The 18,369-nt window shown below is 45.8% G+C and overlaps 1 protein-coding gene across 7 annotated transcripts in view; it reads left to right on the top strand.

Moving 5' to 3' along the window:
* Positions 1-18,369, top strand: part of MCF2L (MCF.2 cell line derived transforming sequence like) — a 183,953-nt gene that overhangs the window by 57,561 nt on the left and 108,023 nt on the right. For 2 of the 7 annotated variants that reach the window (XM_090258634.1, XM_090258637.1), the window contains exon 1: positions 1,811-1,923. The exons of 4 other annotated variants lie outside the window; for them this stretch is intronic. In XM_090258634.1, the coding sequence (XP_090114760.1) occupies positions 1,845-1,923 (79 nt within the window). In that variant the 5' untranslated portion in view covers positions 1,811-1,844. Of the gene's footprint in view, positions 1-1,809; positions 1,924-18,369 lie in introns of those variants that run through there. One more of the 7 variants, XM_090258630.1, reaches the window with a different exon arrangement.

The following is an 18,369-nucleotide window of genomic DNA, read 5'->3' on the forward strand; positions in this document are numbered from 1 at the left end:
CCCTCTCCCACTGGATCACAAACTGGTCATCTGGATTAACAAACCTTTAGGGGCAATTCCAATGAGCCTCAAGTTTGAGCACCACTTGAGTACATGTTTGTGCTGGAAGAGATGGGGACTAGGCAAAGGGAGGAGATGGAGCTGCCTGGGAGAGGGGAGATCCTGACCAGGTGTGTCTGCAGAGGCCTAATGGAATGTGGCCTTTGGGGGACCAGTTATGGCCAAGGACAAGTGTGGGTGTCATTGCCTCGGGAGAAGCAGGAAGATGGATGTCACCCACTTCACTCTGGGGAGGAAAGGGCCTGTGTTTTAGGACACTCTGTCAGGTGACTGGCCTTCCTGAGTCAGAGGTAGGTGGTTGTCTGGCTCATGTGGCCTTAGCAAAGCTGGGTTTTGCTTCAGTGAAGGTCAGACTAGGACATTTGTCCACAGGGAAAAGGCTCATCATCTGCCCTGTGGTAATACTTGTCTAGACCTCTCTCCTTATTGGACTGTACTTAGAACCATGAAAAACTGCTGATATTCAATGGATTTTGATGTTAAAAAAAAAAAAAAGCAGTTTCTTAGTTTTACCCATACTTCCCTGTGTGTGGTTATTACACCTTCATTTCATGTTGCAACGAGCTCTCTGGGGGCAAATGCCGTGTTGCCTTCATCTTTCTACCCCTTGGCCCAGCTCTTGGTGCCTGACAGTCACACCAAGATGTTGGCACACACATTGTAATGACATGAGAGGCAGTTTGAATCTCTGCCACTCTTTGCTTGAATTTACCAAATTATTCATGGAAATAAGCACTTCTTCCTGAAATACTCATGTAAGGAAAAGCATGCTACCTATAATGCCAACTGCAAAAGGGTGGTAAGCCCCTGGGTAGGAGAGACCCCGTCCAGGGCTCAGTGTGCACACACGTGTTCTTGCACGTCCTTGGGAAGTGACAGCCGTAGCCTTGCACACACATGACTCGCATCTGCAGGGCACTGAGGTGTAGAATGCACGTAGTGGCTTCGTGCCAACCATGGTGAGGTCGGCGGAGGGCCTGCAGCGCGAGCTTCCCTCCCAGCCTGCGTCCTTGGGCAGGCAGCGCCGCTGCAGGAGCAGCCAGTCCACCAGGCCACCCGAGGACCCACCGAAGACCCAAGGACGTGGGCTGCCCAGGAGGCATGCGGCGGCGCGGGCAGAGTGCGCTCGGTTGTTGCAGCCTCTGCACCTGCCCAGGGACTACCGGAGGTAAAGGGGGGCCGGCAGGTTCCAGGGCTGCCTTGATGGTGGCATTCCTCAGTCCCTTCTTCTGGAGGAGGGGGGAGAGCGAAGAGGGGCGCAGAGAATCGGGTCTGGGAAGGGTGGGCTGGGCTTCGCCTCTGCGGGAGAGGGCTGCCGGCTGAGATCCCCGCAGGATGCACATGCGGACTGTTGGGCAATCGGTGGGTGCTTACCCTTGAGTTCCAGGTTACTGGAGTGGGTGCATGCGCAGGGCTCCCTGGTGACCTTGGGGGAGCACATATGGGGCTCCCAGGTGACCTTGGGCTTGCACACGTGGGGCTTCCAGGTGGCCGCGGCAGTGCACACTCAAGGCTTCCAGGTGACTGCAGGGGTGCACACAAAGATCCCTAGTGACCGTGGGGACATGCGGGGCGGGCCCGCTTCCGCTTCCGCTGAGCAGCCCCCACCCTGGCGCAGGGCGCGCCCCTTGGCGGGGCTGGGGACCAATCCAGGGAAGGGAGGCGCTGACTAGCCCCCGCAGCCTCTCAGCCGCGCCCCCTCCCCACTTGTGCTACCCCACCCTTGGAGCACCTTCTGGTGCAGAGGAAAGCAGCTGCAGAGGATCGTTTTGTTCTGCCGGAGGATGAGGTTTTGGCTGAGAAATGAAGAGATGGCTTTGGAAGAAATGGTGCAGAGATTAAATGCGGTTTCCAAGCACACTGGTAGGAGGAGCTGCTGGGCTTGAATTCTATGTTCTTAAGCTTGACATCATATGTCGAATCGTAGGGCCATGTGTCTAATTTTTGTATAACAGCCTTCATTTTTTTCCCCTAGTAGTAATAACCAGAAAGAGCAGATATGATAGACATTTATCTGGCTGCTGATAGGTTTCCATGGACAAACAGCATGATTTTATTCAGCCTAGGATAGTTAAAATAATTGCAGATTGATGGTACAGGCTTTCTAGGAGATCCCTGGTATGTGTCTGGAGTGGTTGTCTGAAATCTGCTCATTCAACCTTCATTTCAGTTGCATTTGCAACCGTAGCGATGGAGGAAGCATAAGCATTTGTGGACTGAAAATAATCTGAGCCAAGGGCTTTTCGAGCCTGGTGTTGGTTATGGTGACAATACCAGCTCATTTTGAGGAGGAAAAATCCAGATTAGTCAGGTGGTTTTATTTCCTCCACCACATTTACTTTAACCTAAGACAAATGTTTGAAAATGGTATAGGTAAAGAGTGGAAGTATAGCATCATTGGGCATTCATTTTCTATACTAATGAAAAGATTGTTAAAATAAGCCTCTAGAAGCAGGTCAAACGAATTCGTTTAGACTTAAGAAAAAACTGAGCTGGCAGTGTCTTGCCATTGGCTTTCAATCGGTCACATCTGAGTTTTCCTGCTGCACTGGGCAGGCAAAAAGGGTCAGCATTAACTAGTTTTCCTTGAAATGAAGAGGAAATAACCCTGTATCATAAAAAGTAAGTTGCCAAATTTTTGCCTGATATTGTCATGTGTTGTGTTATATACCATTACCTCGTTATTCAAATAATGCTTTCCTGAGAGATTTGACTTTGTCAGTTATGTGGTTTAGGTTTGGTAATCTTTCTTTTCTCTTTCTTTCTCCTTTTCTCCTCCGCTCCTAATAAGTGGGAGACCCCACTTAAGCATAAGCATCATTACATGTGATGGTCTAACCAAGACTTTCAGAGACATTCAATTTTAATGATGATTTTTGTAATTAAAGCTACTGGATTTGTTGTATATGGGTCAAAGAAAATGAAATTGTTTTATGCCATCTAGCCCCTTATTCTTAGAAAGATAGTGAGCTCCCTTTTTCTAAAACACAAGTCACATTTTCCTTGGTGCAGGATTTGGTGTGTGGCTGAGGTAAAGGGCACAGTGGACTGCAGATTCACGGGGATGCTCCCCCCGGCCCTGGAGGGGGAGTCACAGCTCTTCACACCCTCCGCATTGGGCATGGAGTCGCAATTACAGAGTGGGAACTGTTCCAAGAGTGATGTCATTCCCTAGGTTTTAGGGATAGAGGTTTTTTCTTGAGCTCTGAAGATGCATGTGCATTTTGAGTTGTTAAAAGGCTATCTCGAAAGAGCAGGAGTGACAGTTACCACTTACTGCATGTACATTGCATGTGAGCCAGGTGCTTTTCTTGACCATGGTCTTATTCTCAGCAGAAACTCTTAAATGTGTGTCCTTTGACACATGGGTCCTGCCAGTTACTGCAGATTTCACCAAGACTCTTTTAAATCTAGGTCAACAGATCCCCAGCTTTATGAATAACCAATGTTATTTTGTTAGGGGAGAGGATCCTGCATCTATACCCTTGCTTACATCCTGCTAACACTGCCTCTTCCTTTGGCACAAATCCATGTGTGGCAACACTGAACAGAGGCTGTGAGACATGATGCTGTATGGACACAGTGCCATCCACTGAGCATGGAGATAGGGATGCAGGTCGATGTGAACCTACTCACTGACGTGGCTCTAAATCCAAGGTACATCCTCAAAAGAATTGCCCATCTGTAGCAGAATGGCTTTTACCTGGAGGCCATAGGGTGGTTCCATCTCCAGGGTGATTTGGGATAAGTGGCAGGTGTAGGTTGGTGGTACCAGGATATTGGTCTGCATGTTGGTATACATATTCAGGGCAGGGGGCCTGACCCACTTAGGACAGCATCACAGCTGAGGGCTTGGGTTCATTGACTTGGCACAGAGCTTTGTGGCTATTTCACCTGCACAGAGCTGGACCCTCCATGGCTCTACCCTGAACTTACAGGCTATTTATCTTTGTGCACTGGTCTGGACATGCTGCTGCTTTATTTTAACTTCAGATTTATATGTTGCTCCCACTAGGTAAGGACATACATTGTTTAGGTTACTCTGCATATAAAGCAGGACAAAGCACACTTCCCATGTAGTTTCTGAATCTTATCTCTTGACCTTAGGAATTTAAATTGTATATATATGCTTTGAATCTGATCTTTAACCACAAGTCCAGGAGTACTTTCTAGTGGTGAAAAGCTCCCCTCCTATATGGTAGTTTCATTTCCAGCATAGTCATTATTTTGGTTTTCTCTTTACATTTGCAGTAATTGGTGAAAAAATAATAAATATTTGAGGGAGAAATGCTAATGGATTTAGTTGAATTAAGCATTTTTTAATCCATAACAGCCATTCTCAAAATAGAGCATCTCATACATCTGTAAAGAATCATCCCAGATTCCTGGGCCCCACCTCCCAGAGTTTCTGATTTAGAGTCTGGAGCAGGGCCTGAGAATTTGCATTTTTAAGTTCTCAGGTGATGGTGATGGTGGTAGTCCAGGAACCAAACTTGGAGAACCACTGCAGAAGTCTTTAAGTCTAGTGCCACCTTCTCCATTAATTAACCTTCTGCAAAATATTAACTCTTGTCACAGATGGATGGATGGATGGATAAGGACGCATACAAGACAGTAAAAAAGGAAGCAACATCATATTTTGAATTTCCATGCCCTCCTTCTCCAATGAGGACTAGCAACTTTTAGCTCTTTACATACTGCGGGAACAGGTCCTTGGTTTGCATCAGAACATGAGTGATGGCATGGGAGAGTGCTGATGAACCTGCCTCACTCCTCTGGTTGGAGTTCAGCCACAGCATTCACACTCTTTGGACCAAACATCTTCTTTCCCACCCGTTCTGTCCCAACGTCTCATCTTCTGCACCACACATACCACAATCCAAGATGCTAAATTTCAACTGTTATCTCAGCTGTTAACTCAGCCACTTTGGGAGGATGGGGATGTTGTCCCCATACTATCATTATAGCAACATTTGGGTAATTAGTGTCGGTCCTCTGACATGTTCCTTTTAAAGAACAAGCACCCCACAGCACTGTTCCCTGTATGCCATATCCACATTCAGCAGTGAGGAGTAGTGAGACTTTTTATAGCAAGTTCTGTTGCTGAGACCTGTAGAGAACCCTGAAGTTGGAAAGTGGAGGTAGCTTTTGTGACAGACCTGACCAGTGAAGTTTCTTTGGAGCATAAATAGATGCTGTTGAATAGAAAGGGTAAGAACATAGAACAACAAGCCCAAATATGTAGAAAGTGCTCTGTGAGGGAGATGATGCAGCCACATTCTTGATTTTAATTTGTGGAGCCTGTACCCTGCATAAGCCTTCCCATCTAAGGGATCTTAGTTTTCTGTGTTCTGGGTTTTCCTAAGGAAACTATTCAGTTCTGCAGTTGTTGATTGTTACTGTCTTACTAGAACTGCATGATTCTGTCCTGGGGGTCCCTGGGTCCCACCACCTAGGACAGCCTGGCTCCAGCTGAGAACATGTCCACCTCTGCCTGTGTCATCCCCCATTTCTGGCCCATGGAGAGCTCTGCCCTCTCATCATCTCTGGTCTCCTATTTGAATGTGTCCTGCTCCTGCCAGAAAACTTCCCTTGTACTTACAAGGGCTCTGGTATCTGGCTTCCTTCCCTTCTCCATTAGCAGGGCTTGTTGTGACTTGTCCACCTCCAGGGCCCCTGATAATGCTCACCGGGCCCCTCAACTGATGTCCACAACCTGCTGTTGGCATCACCAGGGCTGACCTTCCTCACTGGCTCTGCACCAGCCCAAATCCTACAGTTCTGTGAAGAGCCCGGACATTCTGCTGCCCTCCCTCACCCCAACCTCAGTCAGTCCTATGAGGGGTCTGCTTGGGTTAATACATGAATGTAAATAGTTAGCCCAGGAATTCCAAAACACACCCTAGGAACTTTTTGTGTAAAATATGTACAAGCTTTTGGAAGATTCTCCTGCATATAATGTGGCTATTCATGTTTGCATTATGGATTCTGGAAGTCCTTGTTGGGTGAAGCTGGAACAGCAAGGAGACCAAGTGGGCCAGTCAGGAGAAGCCCCAAGTGAGAGTAGAAGGGTTCAGGCCAGTGCACTAGTCACATCTGGCTGCTGTAACAAACACACCACAGACTGGGAGGTTTAAATAACAGAACTTTGTTTCACACAGTTCTGGAGGCAGGAAGTTCGAGGTCAAGGTGTTGGCTGGTTTTTCACGAGGCCTCCCTTCTTGATATGTAGATGGCCATCTTTTCCCTGTGTCCTCACAGGGTCATCCCCCTCTGCATATCTGCCTCCCAATCTCCTCTTCTTATAAGGATACTAGTCACATTAGATTAGGGCCCTCTTTAATGACCTTATTTTACCTAAATTATGTCTTTTTTTTTTTTTTTTTTTTTTTTTTTGGCTTTGTGATCTTGTGTTTATTTCTGTCATGGTTTTTGTCAGGTAGCCTTGCTCTGAGAAATCACCTGGAGAAAAGCCTAGGATTTTATAGCAGCTTTACTAAGGGAAGATGAAGAAGGGATTGGAGAAAAGAGAAAACTCCCAGACCAATTCAAGAACCAGCAGAAGAAGAAAAGGGGGCAGGGGAAAATGGAAAGAGGGAAGAGGGTAGGGGGAAAAGAAGAGGAGTGGAGGAGATTCCTGGTCACTCACGCAGGTCCAGAGGAATCGCCTCCTAAATTATGTCTTTAAAGCCTCTATCTTCAAAAACAATCACATCCTGAGGCCTGGGAGATTGGGACTTACACATATGGAGTTTGGAGGGACACAGTTCATCCATGACAGCCAGACTGCATATGAACTGTGAGGCCACAGCTCCAGTTCAGCTCAGACCCTGAAAGAAACCAGAGGCCTTTGAGACATTTACTCAGAATTGTGTCGTCATCTTATCCAGGTTTCTAGAGCCTCAGGTGGCTGCTTGTTGAAGAGACAGAGGGAGCCATGGGAAAGGTAGGCCACCGCCAGTTCAGGTCCAAGAGAAGGTAAATAGCTACTCACTGGGACCAGGGTAATGGGTGTGCAGGTGGCAGGTGGTGTGGACAGTGAGGTTCTGGACATGTTTTGAAGGTCAGCTGACCTAGCTGGACGTGGGCAATGAGAAGAAAAGGAGGGGACCGTGAGGCCCATCAGCCATTACCTGAACCACTCAGGCTGCTCACCGCCCTCTGGCCATAAACCTGTCCTAGGAAGAATGTGTCTGGCTTAGTGTGACAGCAGGCTGGGGGCTGAAAAACCAGACTGTCAAGAATGGGCTTTCAGGGATAAGAAGGTTCCCAGGACTTCCCTGGAGTTAGAGCGACCTGACACTGCCCGAATGCTCCTGTCAGAGGAAAGGATTCCTCTGAGTCTGACTCAGCTGATGGTATGTTGGTGTGCAATTTCTGCACAGAAATGTTCATGATGCTGAATGTAAGTGCTCTAAATGCAGGGGTCACAGTGTCCGGCAGCAATAAACTCCGTCTGGCATGGTTTCCATCAGGTGCATTAGTACCCACCCATGCCTGCTCGTGTGACTATGAAATATGGGGACTAGTTTTAAAAATAAATAGCTTACATAGGAAATATTTTATGGCTCTTAGCAGGGGTTTAGGAATGAATTTTGTAGATTCTAAGCATAAAGAAAAGCTTGTAGGATGAAATGATTTATTCTTTTTTAGAATTGTCCATTGGAGGTTTTACCTATTTCTTCCATCTAACACAGGGTTCTCTAGGCATGGTCCTGAACCAGGCATCACCTGGAAGCTTTTTAGAAATGCCGGTTCTCAGGCCTGGCCCAGGCATGTGAGTCTGATAACCAAGCTTGAGGCTGAGGGGTTTGAGAGGGTGCCAAGGCTCAGGTCAGTGGGAAGATGAAAGCTGGGCCCCCACATCCTTCAGTGGACTCCAGAAATTGAATCAAATGAGAAATAGGACACCTTATGCCTGTGCGCCCCCTGTCTGGAGCTCCTGCTCACCCTTCAGTTAATACTGGGTCCTCCCTCAGGCACCAGCTCAGGGGCTGCTCCAGTGAGGACTTCTATTGCCTACATGGATGGCTCTGGTATTCCTGTGCTCCTGTACCCATATCCCTGGGTGTGATGCTGTCTCCACTGTACACTGTGCTTGGTGGCTCCTTTGCCACATCCATCAGTTCACTGAGTCTGGATGATGCCCTGTTTGACTTTGTGTCCCTAGGCCTGGCACTCAAATGTGCTCCATGTGTGTTGAGCTAGCAAGGTGTAGAAAGCACTTGTTGATGTGAATTGAGAAATTGTGGCAGGTAGGTGAAACACCTAAAGATGAAATATTTATGAATACTTTTCCGATTTCAAAAAGAAAATGTGTTAGAGAAACTACAAATTAATTATCTTGACCTTTATGAATGAATGAAAAAATTGTGAATCCATACAAAGGAAAATTATCATCTCCAGCTACCAAGAAAGATACACTAAATTCTTAATAAGCTAACTTTTTTTGAGAGTGTGAGAGTGAAAGTCAAAGGAACTTCATTCATATTTTAGTGTCTGGATTTTGAAAAGGCTTTCTTTACATTCTATGTCATCGTCCATGAACAAAGGGGAGAGAGTGTGACTATAGGATATTGAGATTGTTTGGATTCTTTTTTAGCAAGCACTCACTATCCCCTTACACTGTGGGGCAGAACATCTGTGCCCCTTTGAGTCACAATTGGCCATGTGACTGGCTTTGGCAGATATGATGCTCACGTGTGCTTACACAGTGGGCTGTCCCTTCCCACTTTCCAGTGATCCACTGTGAAAACATGCCCAAGGCAGCCATGGCCCCTCCAGCATGGATCCAAAATGAGGCATGTGGAGCAGAGCCACCTACACAAAGTTGGGAACATGAGAATAATATTTATCATTTATATGGCACTCAGATGGGGGCAGCTTGTCATGCAACATTAGTATGACACCCACTGACTAATACAGATAGTATGGTTTGAATACTCAGCTGAATAACTAGCCGTTCAATGGGAGAATGGCAGTTCTCAGAGTGACTCCATTGTCTTCTCAATTTTAAATTAGATATTGAAATGTTGTCTTTGACTGTTTTTGAAGAACAGAAGATCTGCCAGAAACACGTACGTGCCTGTCCAGCATACCGGCTACTGTCCAGTGGGAGGAGTAGAGGTGTTCTCTTGGCTTCCAAGTGCCACAGTTAAGAGCAACGAGTCAATGAACAGAAATTACAGGAATTGGATTTGATTAAAGGAAATGTTTTTCCAAAGGACTCCATAAAACATGCCTTATGAGCATGTTCTTAGGTTGTTGAAATGGAGTTGGTAAGTGCTGTCCCCTTTACTCAGATTGAGACAAACTGGGGATCTGTAGTGGCCCAGGCAGCTGCAGTGGCTTTTCAGATTCAGTGGCTTTTAAAATTGCTAGTCCTGCTCAAAAGATTTTGCATACATCTCTAAGTTGTCCACGTTCAATGGGCATGGTTACAAAGAACGAGTGTCAGCTGTTTGTAAAAATAAAGACTCTTGGTGACTGAAAAGGAGTGTTCAAAAGACACTCTATACTTTATAGTAAAGTCCTCACCCAATGTCCTCAATCGGTTCTATGACTTTAAGAATATAAATAGAAGTTAACTTCCTACGTTATCTCATCATCATTATAACCAAGCAATGTTGTGCTAAATGATCTTATCAGAGTCTGATGCATAACGGGGACTTTGAGGGCAATTCCAAACAGACCATGCTTTAAACATCTTGAAGAGAGAAATCTTAATTTGGGTTTGTAGACATCGATCTCATTTATGTTTCTGCTTTTGCTTACTAATTATCCTTTGTATAAGTGAAACAAAGGTAAAACTTTTTTGATTTAATTAGGTCTTGTGTTAATGGTACCATATTCATAAATTCAACATGATTCTTGCCATGGGTTGCCCTTTTTGATTTGCCCATGTCCAGTGTCTCCAGATGATGGCCATATGGTTAGTATCGTCCTATATCTTTGCTTAACCCTTTGAGTGCCATGTGTAATTGCTAAAATTCGTGTGAGAAATGCCAGGCTATTTTGCTGAGAAATGCATCGTCGTCGTCGTCGGCAGCCGTCTGTCTCGAGAGACGATGGCGTAGCTTCTTGAGAGTCTATCTGCACCTCCGAGAATGGCTGTGCAGTCCGACTTGGGAGTGACAATCCCTGCCGCACTTGTTACAGGTGAAGGTAGATGGCTGTTGTTGCTGCTGTTGACGCTGCTTCCGCCTCGATCTTTTCTGGACCGCCTCCTCGTTGCGCGCAGTCTCTGCGCGTGACGTACCTTGCCTGACCGCGAGCCTCCAGGCTAGGCGGTCGTCTGCTTGAACTTCCCATGTGTTGAGATTGATGGAGCATTGTGTCATATCCTTTTTGCAGATGTCTTTGAACCGCAGTTTTGGGCGCCCTATCATCCTCTGGCCTTCTGCTAGCTCGCCGTAGAGGAGGTCTTTGGGAATACGGCCTGCATCCATTCTTTTAACATCGCCAAGCCACCTGAGGCATCTCTCACTAAGAACTGCATGCAAACTGCTCATGTTGGCTCGCTTCAGCACCTCGGTGTTGGGGACCTTATCCTGCCAGGCGACATGCAGGACGCGTCGCAGGCACCTCATGTGGAAGCTGTTGAGTTTCCTTTCGTGCCTTGCATAGGTGGTCCACGTCTCGCTGCCATAGAGGAGAGTGCTGAGTACGCAGGCTTGGTAGATGCGCAGTCTGGTTTTCTCAGTGAGGCTGGAATTGTTCCACACTCGCCGGTTCAGTCTGGCCATAACTGTGGCTGCCCTGGCGATTCTCCGGTTGACCTCCAAGTCAACTGACAGAGAGCTCGAGATGGTGGACCCGAGGTAAGTGAAGTCGTTGACAACCTCCAGGGTGTATCCGTCGATGGTGATGCATGGGGGAGTCCCCGTGCCTTGAGCCATAACGTTCGTCTTCGTCAGGCTGATGGCTAGTCCGAACTCCTTGCATGCGTGGGAAAGGCAAGTGACTAGCTGCTGGAGTCCCTCTTCGGAGTGTGATGTCAAGGCTGCGTCGTCGGCGAAGAGCATCTCACGGATGAGCACCTCTTTGACTTTGGTCTTGGCTCGTAGATGGGCCAGGTTGTAGAGCTTGCCATCGGATCTGGTGTGAATGAAGACACCCTCGCTGCAGTCCTTAAAGGCGTATTGGAGGAGCATGGAGAAGATTCCGAACAGCGTAGGTGTGAGGACGCAGCCCTGCTTTACTCCGCTGCTGACTGGGAAGGCCTCAGAGGTTGCGCCATTGTAGGACACCGTGCTGTGCATGTTGTCGTGAAAGGACATGACCACAGCAAGCAGATGTGGTGGACAGCCAATCTTCCGTAGCAAGCTGAAGAGTCCGCTTCGACTGACCAGATCAAACGCCTTCGTGAGGTCGATAAAGGCGAGGTAGAGTGGTTTATGCTGCTCGTGACACTTCTCCTGCAGCTGGCGTAGGGAAAAGATCATGTCCACTGTTGATCGGCCAGCTCTGAAGCCACACTGGGACTCTGGGTAGACGCGGGAAGCAAGGGTCTGCAGGCGGGCAAGAGCGACCCGGGCGAATACTTTGCCGACGACGCTGAGGAGAGAGATGCCCCGGTAGTTGTTGCAGTTGCTGCGGTCTCCTTTGTTCTTGTACATGGTGATAATGTTGGCGTCTCTCATATCCTGAGGGATGTAACCCTCCTTCCAGCAGAGACAGAGTAGATGGTGGAGCGGCTGTAGCAGGACTGGTTTCCCACTCTTTAGGATTTCTGGAGGGATTCCGTCGCTTCCTGGTGCTTTCCCGCAAGCGAGGCGGTCGATGGCTTTGCCGAGCTCTGCCGCAGTAGGTGGGGTGTCTAGCTCCTCCATGACTGGTAGTTCTGGGATGGCGTTAAGAGCAGTGTCTGTTACGGTGTTCCTCGTCGCATACAGCTCGAGGTAGTGCTCGGTCCACCGCCGCATTTGCTGTTCCTGGTCAGTGATGACCTCACCTGTCTTGGACTTAAGGGGGGCGATCTTGGAGGGGATTGGGCCTGTTGCCTTCTTGATACCCTCATACATTCCTCGTGCGTTGCCTATATTGGCGGCTTCCTGGATGCTTCTGCACAGGTTTAGCCAATAGGTGTTGGCACAGTGGCGGGCGGTCTTCTGGACTTTGTTCCTGGCAGCCCGTAGAGCTTGAAGTGTACTGGGAGTGGGCGTGGCCTTGTAAGCCAGTAGGGCCTTCCTCTTAGCCTCGATCACGGGTTCCATTTCTTCCCAGTGAGCCTCGTACCAGTCAGCATTCTTCCGCTCTTTCTTCCCATAAGCAATAATGGCGGAGTTGTATATGGCGTTGCGGAGACGTGGCCAATTGGATTCGATAATGTCATCTGCCGCCATTCCCTCGCCGAGTGCATCTTCCATCCTGTTGATGAATTGCTGGGTCTTAACTGGGTTGCTGGCACAACTGGTGTTGATGCGTGGGTGACCCTTCATCTTGGAGTGGTGCAACCTCTTCGGCATTATGCGCACCTTGCTTACCACGAGGGCATGGTCCGTGTCGCAGTCTGCACTGTGGTAGCTGCGGGTGAGGAGGGTGCTGCCAATATCCGTTCTTCTGGTGATGACGAGGTCAAGCTGGTGCCAGTGGCGGGAGTGGGGGTGCCTCCATGACACCTGGTGGATCTCTTTGCACTTGAAGAATGTGTTTGTCATGCACAGGCCGTGGTGACACGAAAGCTCAAGCAGTCGCTGACCATTCTCATTGATCTTTCCTCTCCCAAAGTTTCCGAGGCAGGTGGGCCAGGCCATGTGGTCGGCTCCTACTCTTGCGTTGAAGTCTCCAAGGAGATAAAGAGCGTTACTTCTGGGGATCTTGGATAACGCTTCGTCCAGTGCATGGTAGAACTGTTCTTTCTCTTCGGTGGTGGCGCAGAGGGTTGGGGCATATGCGCTAAGAATGCTGACTGGGCCGAAAGTTGTTGACAATCGGAGGGTAAGTAATCTCTCTGTGCCTCCTGTGGGTGGCTCTATGGAGTTAACAAGCGTGTTCTTCACAGCGAACCCAACACCGTGCTGTCTTGGTTGGTCCGGAGACTTCCCTTGCCAGTAGAAGGTGTAGTTGGTTTCTCTGATAGTTCCGTTGTCGGCCAACTGGGTCTCCTGTAGAGCCGCAATGTCGATGTTTAGTCGTGCCAGTTCCCTGTCGGTGACGGCGGTTTTCCTGGCACTATTGATCCATGGAAGGTCTGCAGTAAGTCCGGGACACATGGTCCTGATGTTCCAGCTAGCGAGGTGAAGAGCTGGAGGCTTCTTTCTTGTTGTTTGCTTGGAATTGCCTGGTGCGAGTGTTTTGTGGCCCACTTTTCAAGAGACACCTCTCTGATCCCCACGCACCCAGTGGGGCAGGCGAGCCATGGCGAGATGGCACCTAATTGGCTGGGGCTGCCCAGCTTGAGGCGGGCGGTAGCTGTCCAGTGAGGTGCGATGACCTCTCCCACCGTCAGAGGAGACCCCTGGCGCTCGTTTCCTTCGCCAATCGGATGAGCTTATAACCGGTATCTGTCTCCTCCCGTGTTGAGTCGACATCTTGCGATTACACTGGAGTGTCCTCTCCAGTGAAGCTACAAAGCCTGGGCAGGGTGATATGGAGGGCCAGCTATTGCCCATGCAGCAGACCCCCCCTCTCTTTGCAGCTGAAGGATCCAAGGGGAAAGACAGAGTCAATACAGCTTGGCTTCAGGTGCGCCGCAGGAGTTGCCGGTGTTGACTACAACGTCAAACTGCCTTAGGGACTCCGGCTCCGGATTTTCTGTCGGGGTTTACTCCCTTAGCCTTTCCCCTGAGGAGGTATGCCACAAGGCAGCGGAGGTTTGGAGTCAGAGTTTCCCTTCTCCTTAGCCTTTCCCCTGAAGAGGTATGCCGCAAGGCAGCGGAGGTTTTTTGGAGTCAGAGTTTTCCTTCTCTGGTGTGCCCTGACTGGAAGATCGAACCAGCGACACTTAGCTCGCAGGCCGACTCTCCATCCACTGAGCCTAACCAGCCAGGAGGTGAGAAATGCAATTTATGAAAAATGTCTATAAAAACATTATTGTTAATAATAATTTGCTGAAAATTTCATGACATATAGTAAATACACTCTTTTGTAAGCAGTGGTTTTTGACACAATTTAGCAAAAAATTTATTGCATTAAAATTATTTTATTATAACAATTATTTTAGAAAAAATAAATTCTTTCTTTCAGTATGGATTTTGAAGTATACTACATGGCATAATATAAAACCTATGATTATAATTTGAAAAAACACATAGCAATATGGATAACAAGCAAGAAGCATACCAAATATTACATAAATTTTTGGAAAAGAAAAGAAAACTTCATAACATACAAAAAAATGAACACAAATGACATTTACACTAGAGACATATATCAATAGATATCAACAGTGAAAAACAGTTTATAAACAAAATGCTAACTCTATACTGTGAAGCAATGAAAATGTCCATTAACAAAAGCTTCCTAATCATGCACACTGCATAGTTTCAATGATTATTGCAAAGATTAATGATTTTAAAAGGACTATTTAAAATGTGAGTAAAAATTATAACAGAATTAATGTCAGTATTTGAACAAGCGTAAAAATTCGAAATTTGAATCAACATGAGAAAAAGTTATATCAATATATAACCTGAGGTACAAAAAAAGAGAACAAAACATAAAATGCAAATTATTCCATTGTTATTTACATTTATAGCCATTGAAAAAAGAGTCGCTGGGAGAAACACTGACACTTTTGGGAAACTTTGTCAGCATCACTCACAGCGATGTTGGCACTCAAAGGGTTAATATACAGCCATCCACTTCCCAGAACTAATTCTTGGCCTTTCTCCCTTTATTTCCATGTAGCCCCCTTATAGCAGTTTATTATGTGCTGGTTACCTCATTTGTTAATTGCTTGGCAGATCAGTGTTGTCCTCCCTACTACATTTGGAACTCCATAAAGAACAACGACCATTTCCAGACTCTTGTGAGCCTCCCCCTGGGACCACGTGGTGCTTCATCTTGCAAAGACCACTCAGGGTGGCCCGTTTGCTTCAGTCTTTACTCAGTTCATGTGTTTTAGCAGCTCCTTTGGCAAATATTCCTGGCAAGGGAAGCTTTGCTATTGGTCATCTGCACCAGCTTAATGACAGAATTCTCCCCCAAATCAGACTTTTAGGAACTAGTAAATATAAAAGAAAATGACCTGAGAAACCCCTCTTTTGTTATAATTACTAACAACTCATAAACATTACAATGAAAAGCTTTCCAAGCCTCCACTACTCATGAAATAAATAGATAAACACATTTTCTCTAGAAGAGAATAATTTTAACAGTCACTTAGGGTCCATTGGTTCACAATTTAACCAAACATGGTATTCTGCAGCTTAATTCTACACAGTGAGGCTGCCTGTGGTATATCTGCTCTTTTCTCCTGGTACATACAGGGATAGCCACAGTTGGAAGCTCTTCCATGTGTCTATACTCACTTCTTTGCCAGGATTATCATCTCTGTGTAAGTATGTATCATTAACCCTTGCAGCTGGATTTGTACTATTATAAATAGTATTTTCACACTTCGGTATTTCTGACCAACTAAGAATTTATCTGGTCACATTCATTTTACAGCTCTGGTTTTAGAGAAATAAATATTTGTTGTGGCCTTCAAAACAAGCTATTGCAGTTATCTGATGCACATACCAAAATCTAGTTGCCTAAATTCTAATTCTAGTTAAGTGCCAAAGTCAAAATATAGCAACATTTTTGTGGTACTGTTTGGATAAAATGTGGAATGAGGTTTTCTACTTTGGAGGATAATCATAGCACCACTGCAGAGAGTATGTGTGAGTGTTAGAAATTGAAATAATCAACTGGAGCGATAACCTTGGGTTCAAATTCCAGCTCTGCCATCTGTCAGCATGAAGTGCCTCAGTGGCTGGTGGCAGAAAACACAGCCATACATTTTAAAAGTAGAGAGGGAAACCTGGGAAGTGATCCCAGCCCCAAACCAGACCATGCAGCTCACGGTTCCAGCGCTAGGAAAAAGAGAGCCACATTGCTTCTGACTGTGAAAACCAGTGGGGGTTGGGGTTCAGGAAGAAACTGCCAGTCTCTCAGCAGAGTCCACTTCTTTAGAGGGCCCTCATGGTCCTAGAGTCTGCAAACCCACCCACTCTGGAAACCATCACCAAACAACAGTTAGAGGAGTGCCAGTCATGTATGGGAAGTGGGAGCAGTGCCTGGAAAAGGGACTAGTGCTAAGCAAGTGACATTGTTTACTTTCAGACCCTTCCCCCACATACAGTGTCACAGCATGGTGAAATGGGTTGCCTTGCACTGATGAATAACTAAGGCTCCATCCCTTAAAATGTAAAAGGTGCGACAGCTCTACCTAAGGTGCAGAGGCAAACACAGGAGCCTGTCAAGTTGAGAAGACAGAGAAGTATGGCCCAAAAGGGGAAACAGGTCAAGGTTCCAGTGAGAGAACTAAGCAATGTGGAGATAGCCAACCTAACAGATGAAGAGTTCAAAACACTGGTGATAACAATGCTCAGAGACTTGACAGACAATATTAAGCATGCCAAATGCATAAGGAAAGAAATGAAAGCTAGGCTAAGTGAAATGAAGGAAAACCCAGATAAAACCAGTGGTGAAGGGAAGGAAACCAGGGTTCAAATTAATGATTTGGAACATAAGGAAGAAAAAAACAGTCAATTGGTACAGAAGGAGGAAACAAGGACTGAAAAAAATGAGGAGAGGCTTAGGGATTTCTGAGATACTTTAAACATGCCAGCATTCGAATCATAGGGGTGCCAGAAGGAGAAGATGATGAGAAAGAAACTGAAAACTTATGTGAAAAAATAATGAAGGAAAAGTTCCCTAATTTGGCAAAGGAAATAGACATACAAGCCCAGGAAGCACAGAGAGTCCCAAAAAAGCTATATCCAAAGAAGACCACATGAAGACACATCATAATTAAAATGCTAAGTGTTAAAGATAAAGAGAATCTTAAAAACAGCAAGAGAAAAGCAGAAAGTTACCTACAAAAAGGTGCCTTTAAGGCTATCAGCTGATTTCTCAAAAGAAAGTTTGCAGGCAAGAACGAACTGGCAAGAAGCATTCGAAGTGATTAAAAGCAAGGATGTACAACCAAGACTACTCTATCCAGAAAAGCTATCATTTAGAATGAAAGAACAGATAAAGTACTTTTCAGACAAGGTAAAGCTAAAGGAGCACATCATCACCAAACCATTATTATATGAAATGTTAAAGGGACTTATTTAAGAAAAAGTCAAAAGTATGAATATTAAAATGACAACTCACAATTAACAACAGATTCTAAAAAATAAAAGCAAAAACAGAGGAAACAACCAGAATAGGAACAGAATCATAGGTATGGGAAGCATCTGGAGAGCTATCAACTGGGAAGGGGAAGGGGAGAAAGGAGGAAGTTAGGGATTAAGATGCATAATTGGTAGGTACAAATAGACAAGGGGATATTAAGAATTATATAGGAAAGGGTAGAACCTAAGAACTTATATGCATGACCCATGGACTTACATGCTGGAGGGAAGGGGCTACTGGGAGGAGGGGAGCAAAAATAAAAGAAATTTGTACAACTTTAACAGCATAATCAATAAAATATACTAAAAAATGTAAAGTTGTAAGTTTGACTATACAAAAGAGCATGATCTTTCTGCATTTTAGCTATTAAGTGGTTTATGTGTATCTAAATTAGGGTTTCAGCAAATGTTCTAGTTTTTTGCTTTATTTCATTATTAATATTAAAGAAATGCATCCAACCCCCAAAGTGTGAAAACCAGTTTCTTATTTTTATAGTCATACCACATGGCTCTGGAACTTAATTCACCAAAGGAAAGAAATAGTGTTAAGTTTCATTGATGACATTTTTGGCAAAATTTTAGGGATGGTGAACTACTGTCCCAAATATGACTTCACTTTTGTAAGGATACTTTGTCTTTAAAGACAAAAAATATTTTAAAGACAAAAAATATTTTAAGTGTTTTGAATTCTGAATCCTTAAGATAGGAAAGGTTATCATTTTTGTATTTAAACGGTAACAAAATACATGAAGTCATTGAATGCACATAGATGTTAGGTCTTCATGATTTATCAGCTTTGTAATTTTATGCTTCCATCAATTCTGAAAGGGCTAAAATATTTATTGTTTTCTAAAATCCAGTCCTTAGTATTGGCAGGGTTGCTCTTTCTTAAGAACATAGTCATGCATCCACTCACCAGATGCTTAGAGAGAGTCAGCTATGTGCCGATTTGTCCACCCTGGTAGAATGTGCCTGGATCTGC

This window comes from Furipterus horrens, unplaced genomic scaffold, assembly GCF_987537825.1.
Source record: "Furipterus horrens unplaced genomic scaffold, mFurHor1.1.pri manual_scaffold_12, whole genome shotgun sequence".
NCBI classification, from domain to species: domain Eukaryota; kingdom Metazoa; phylum Chordata; class Mammalia; order Chiroptera; family Furipteridae; genus Furipterus; species Furipterus horrens.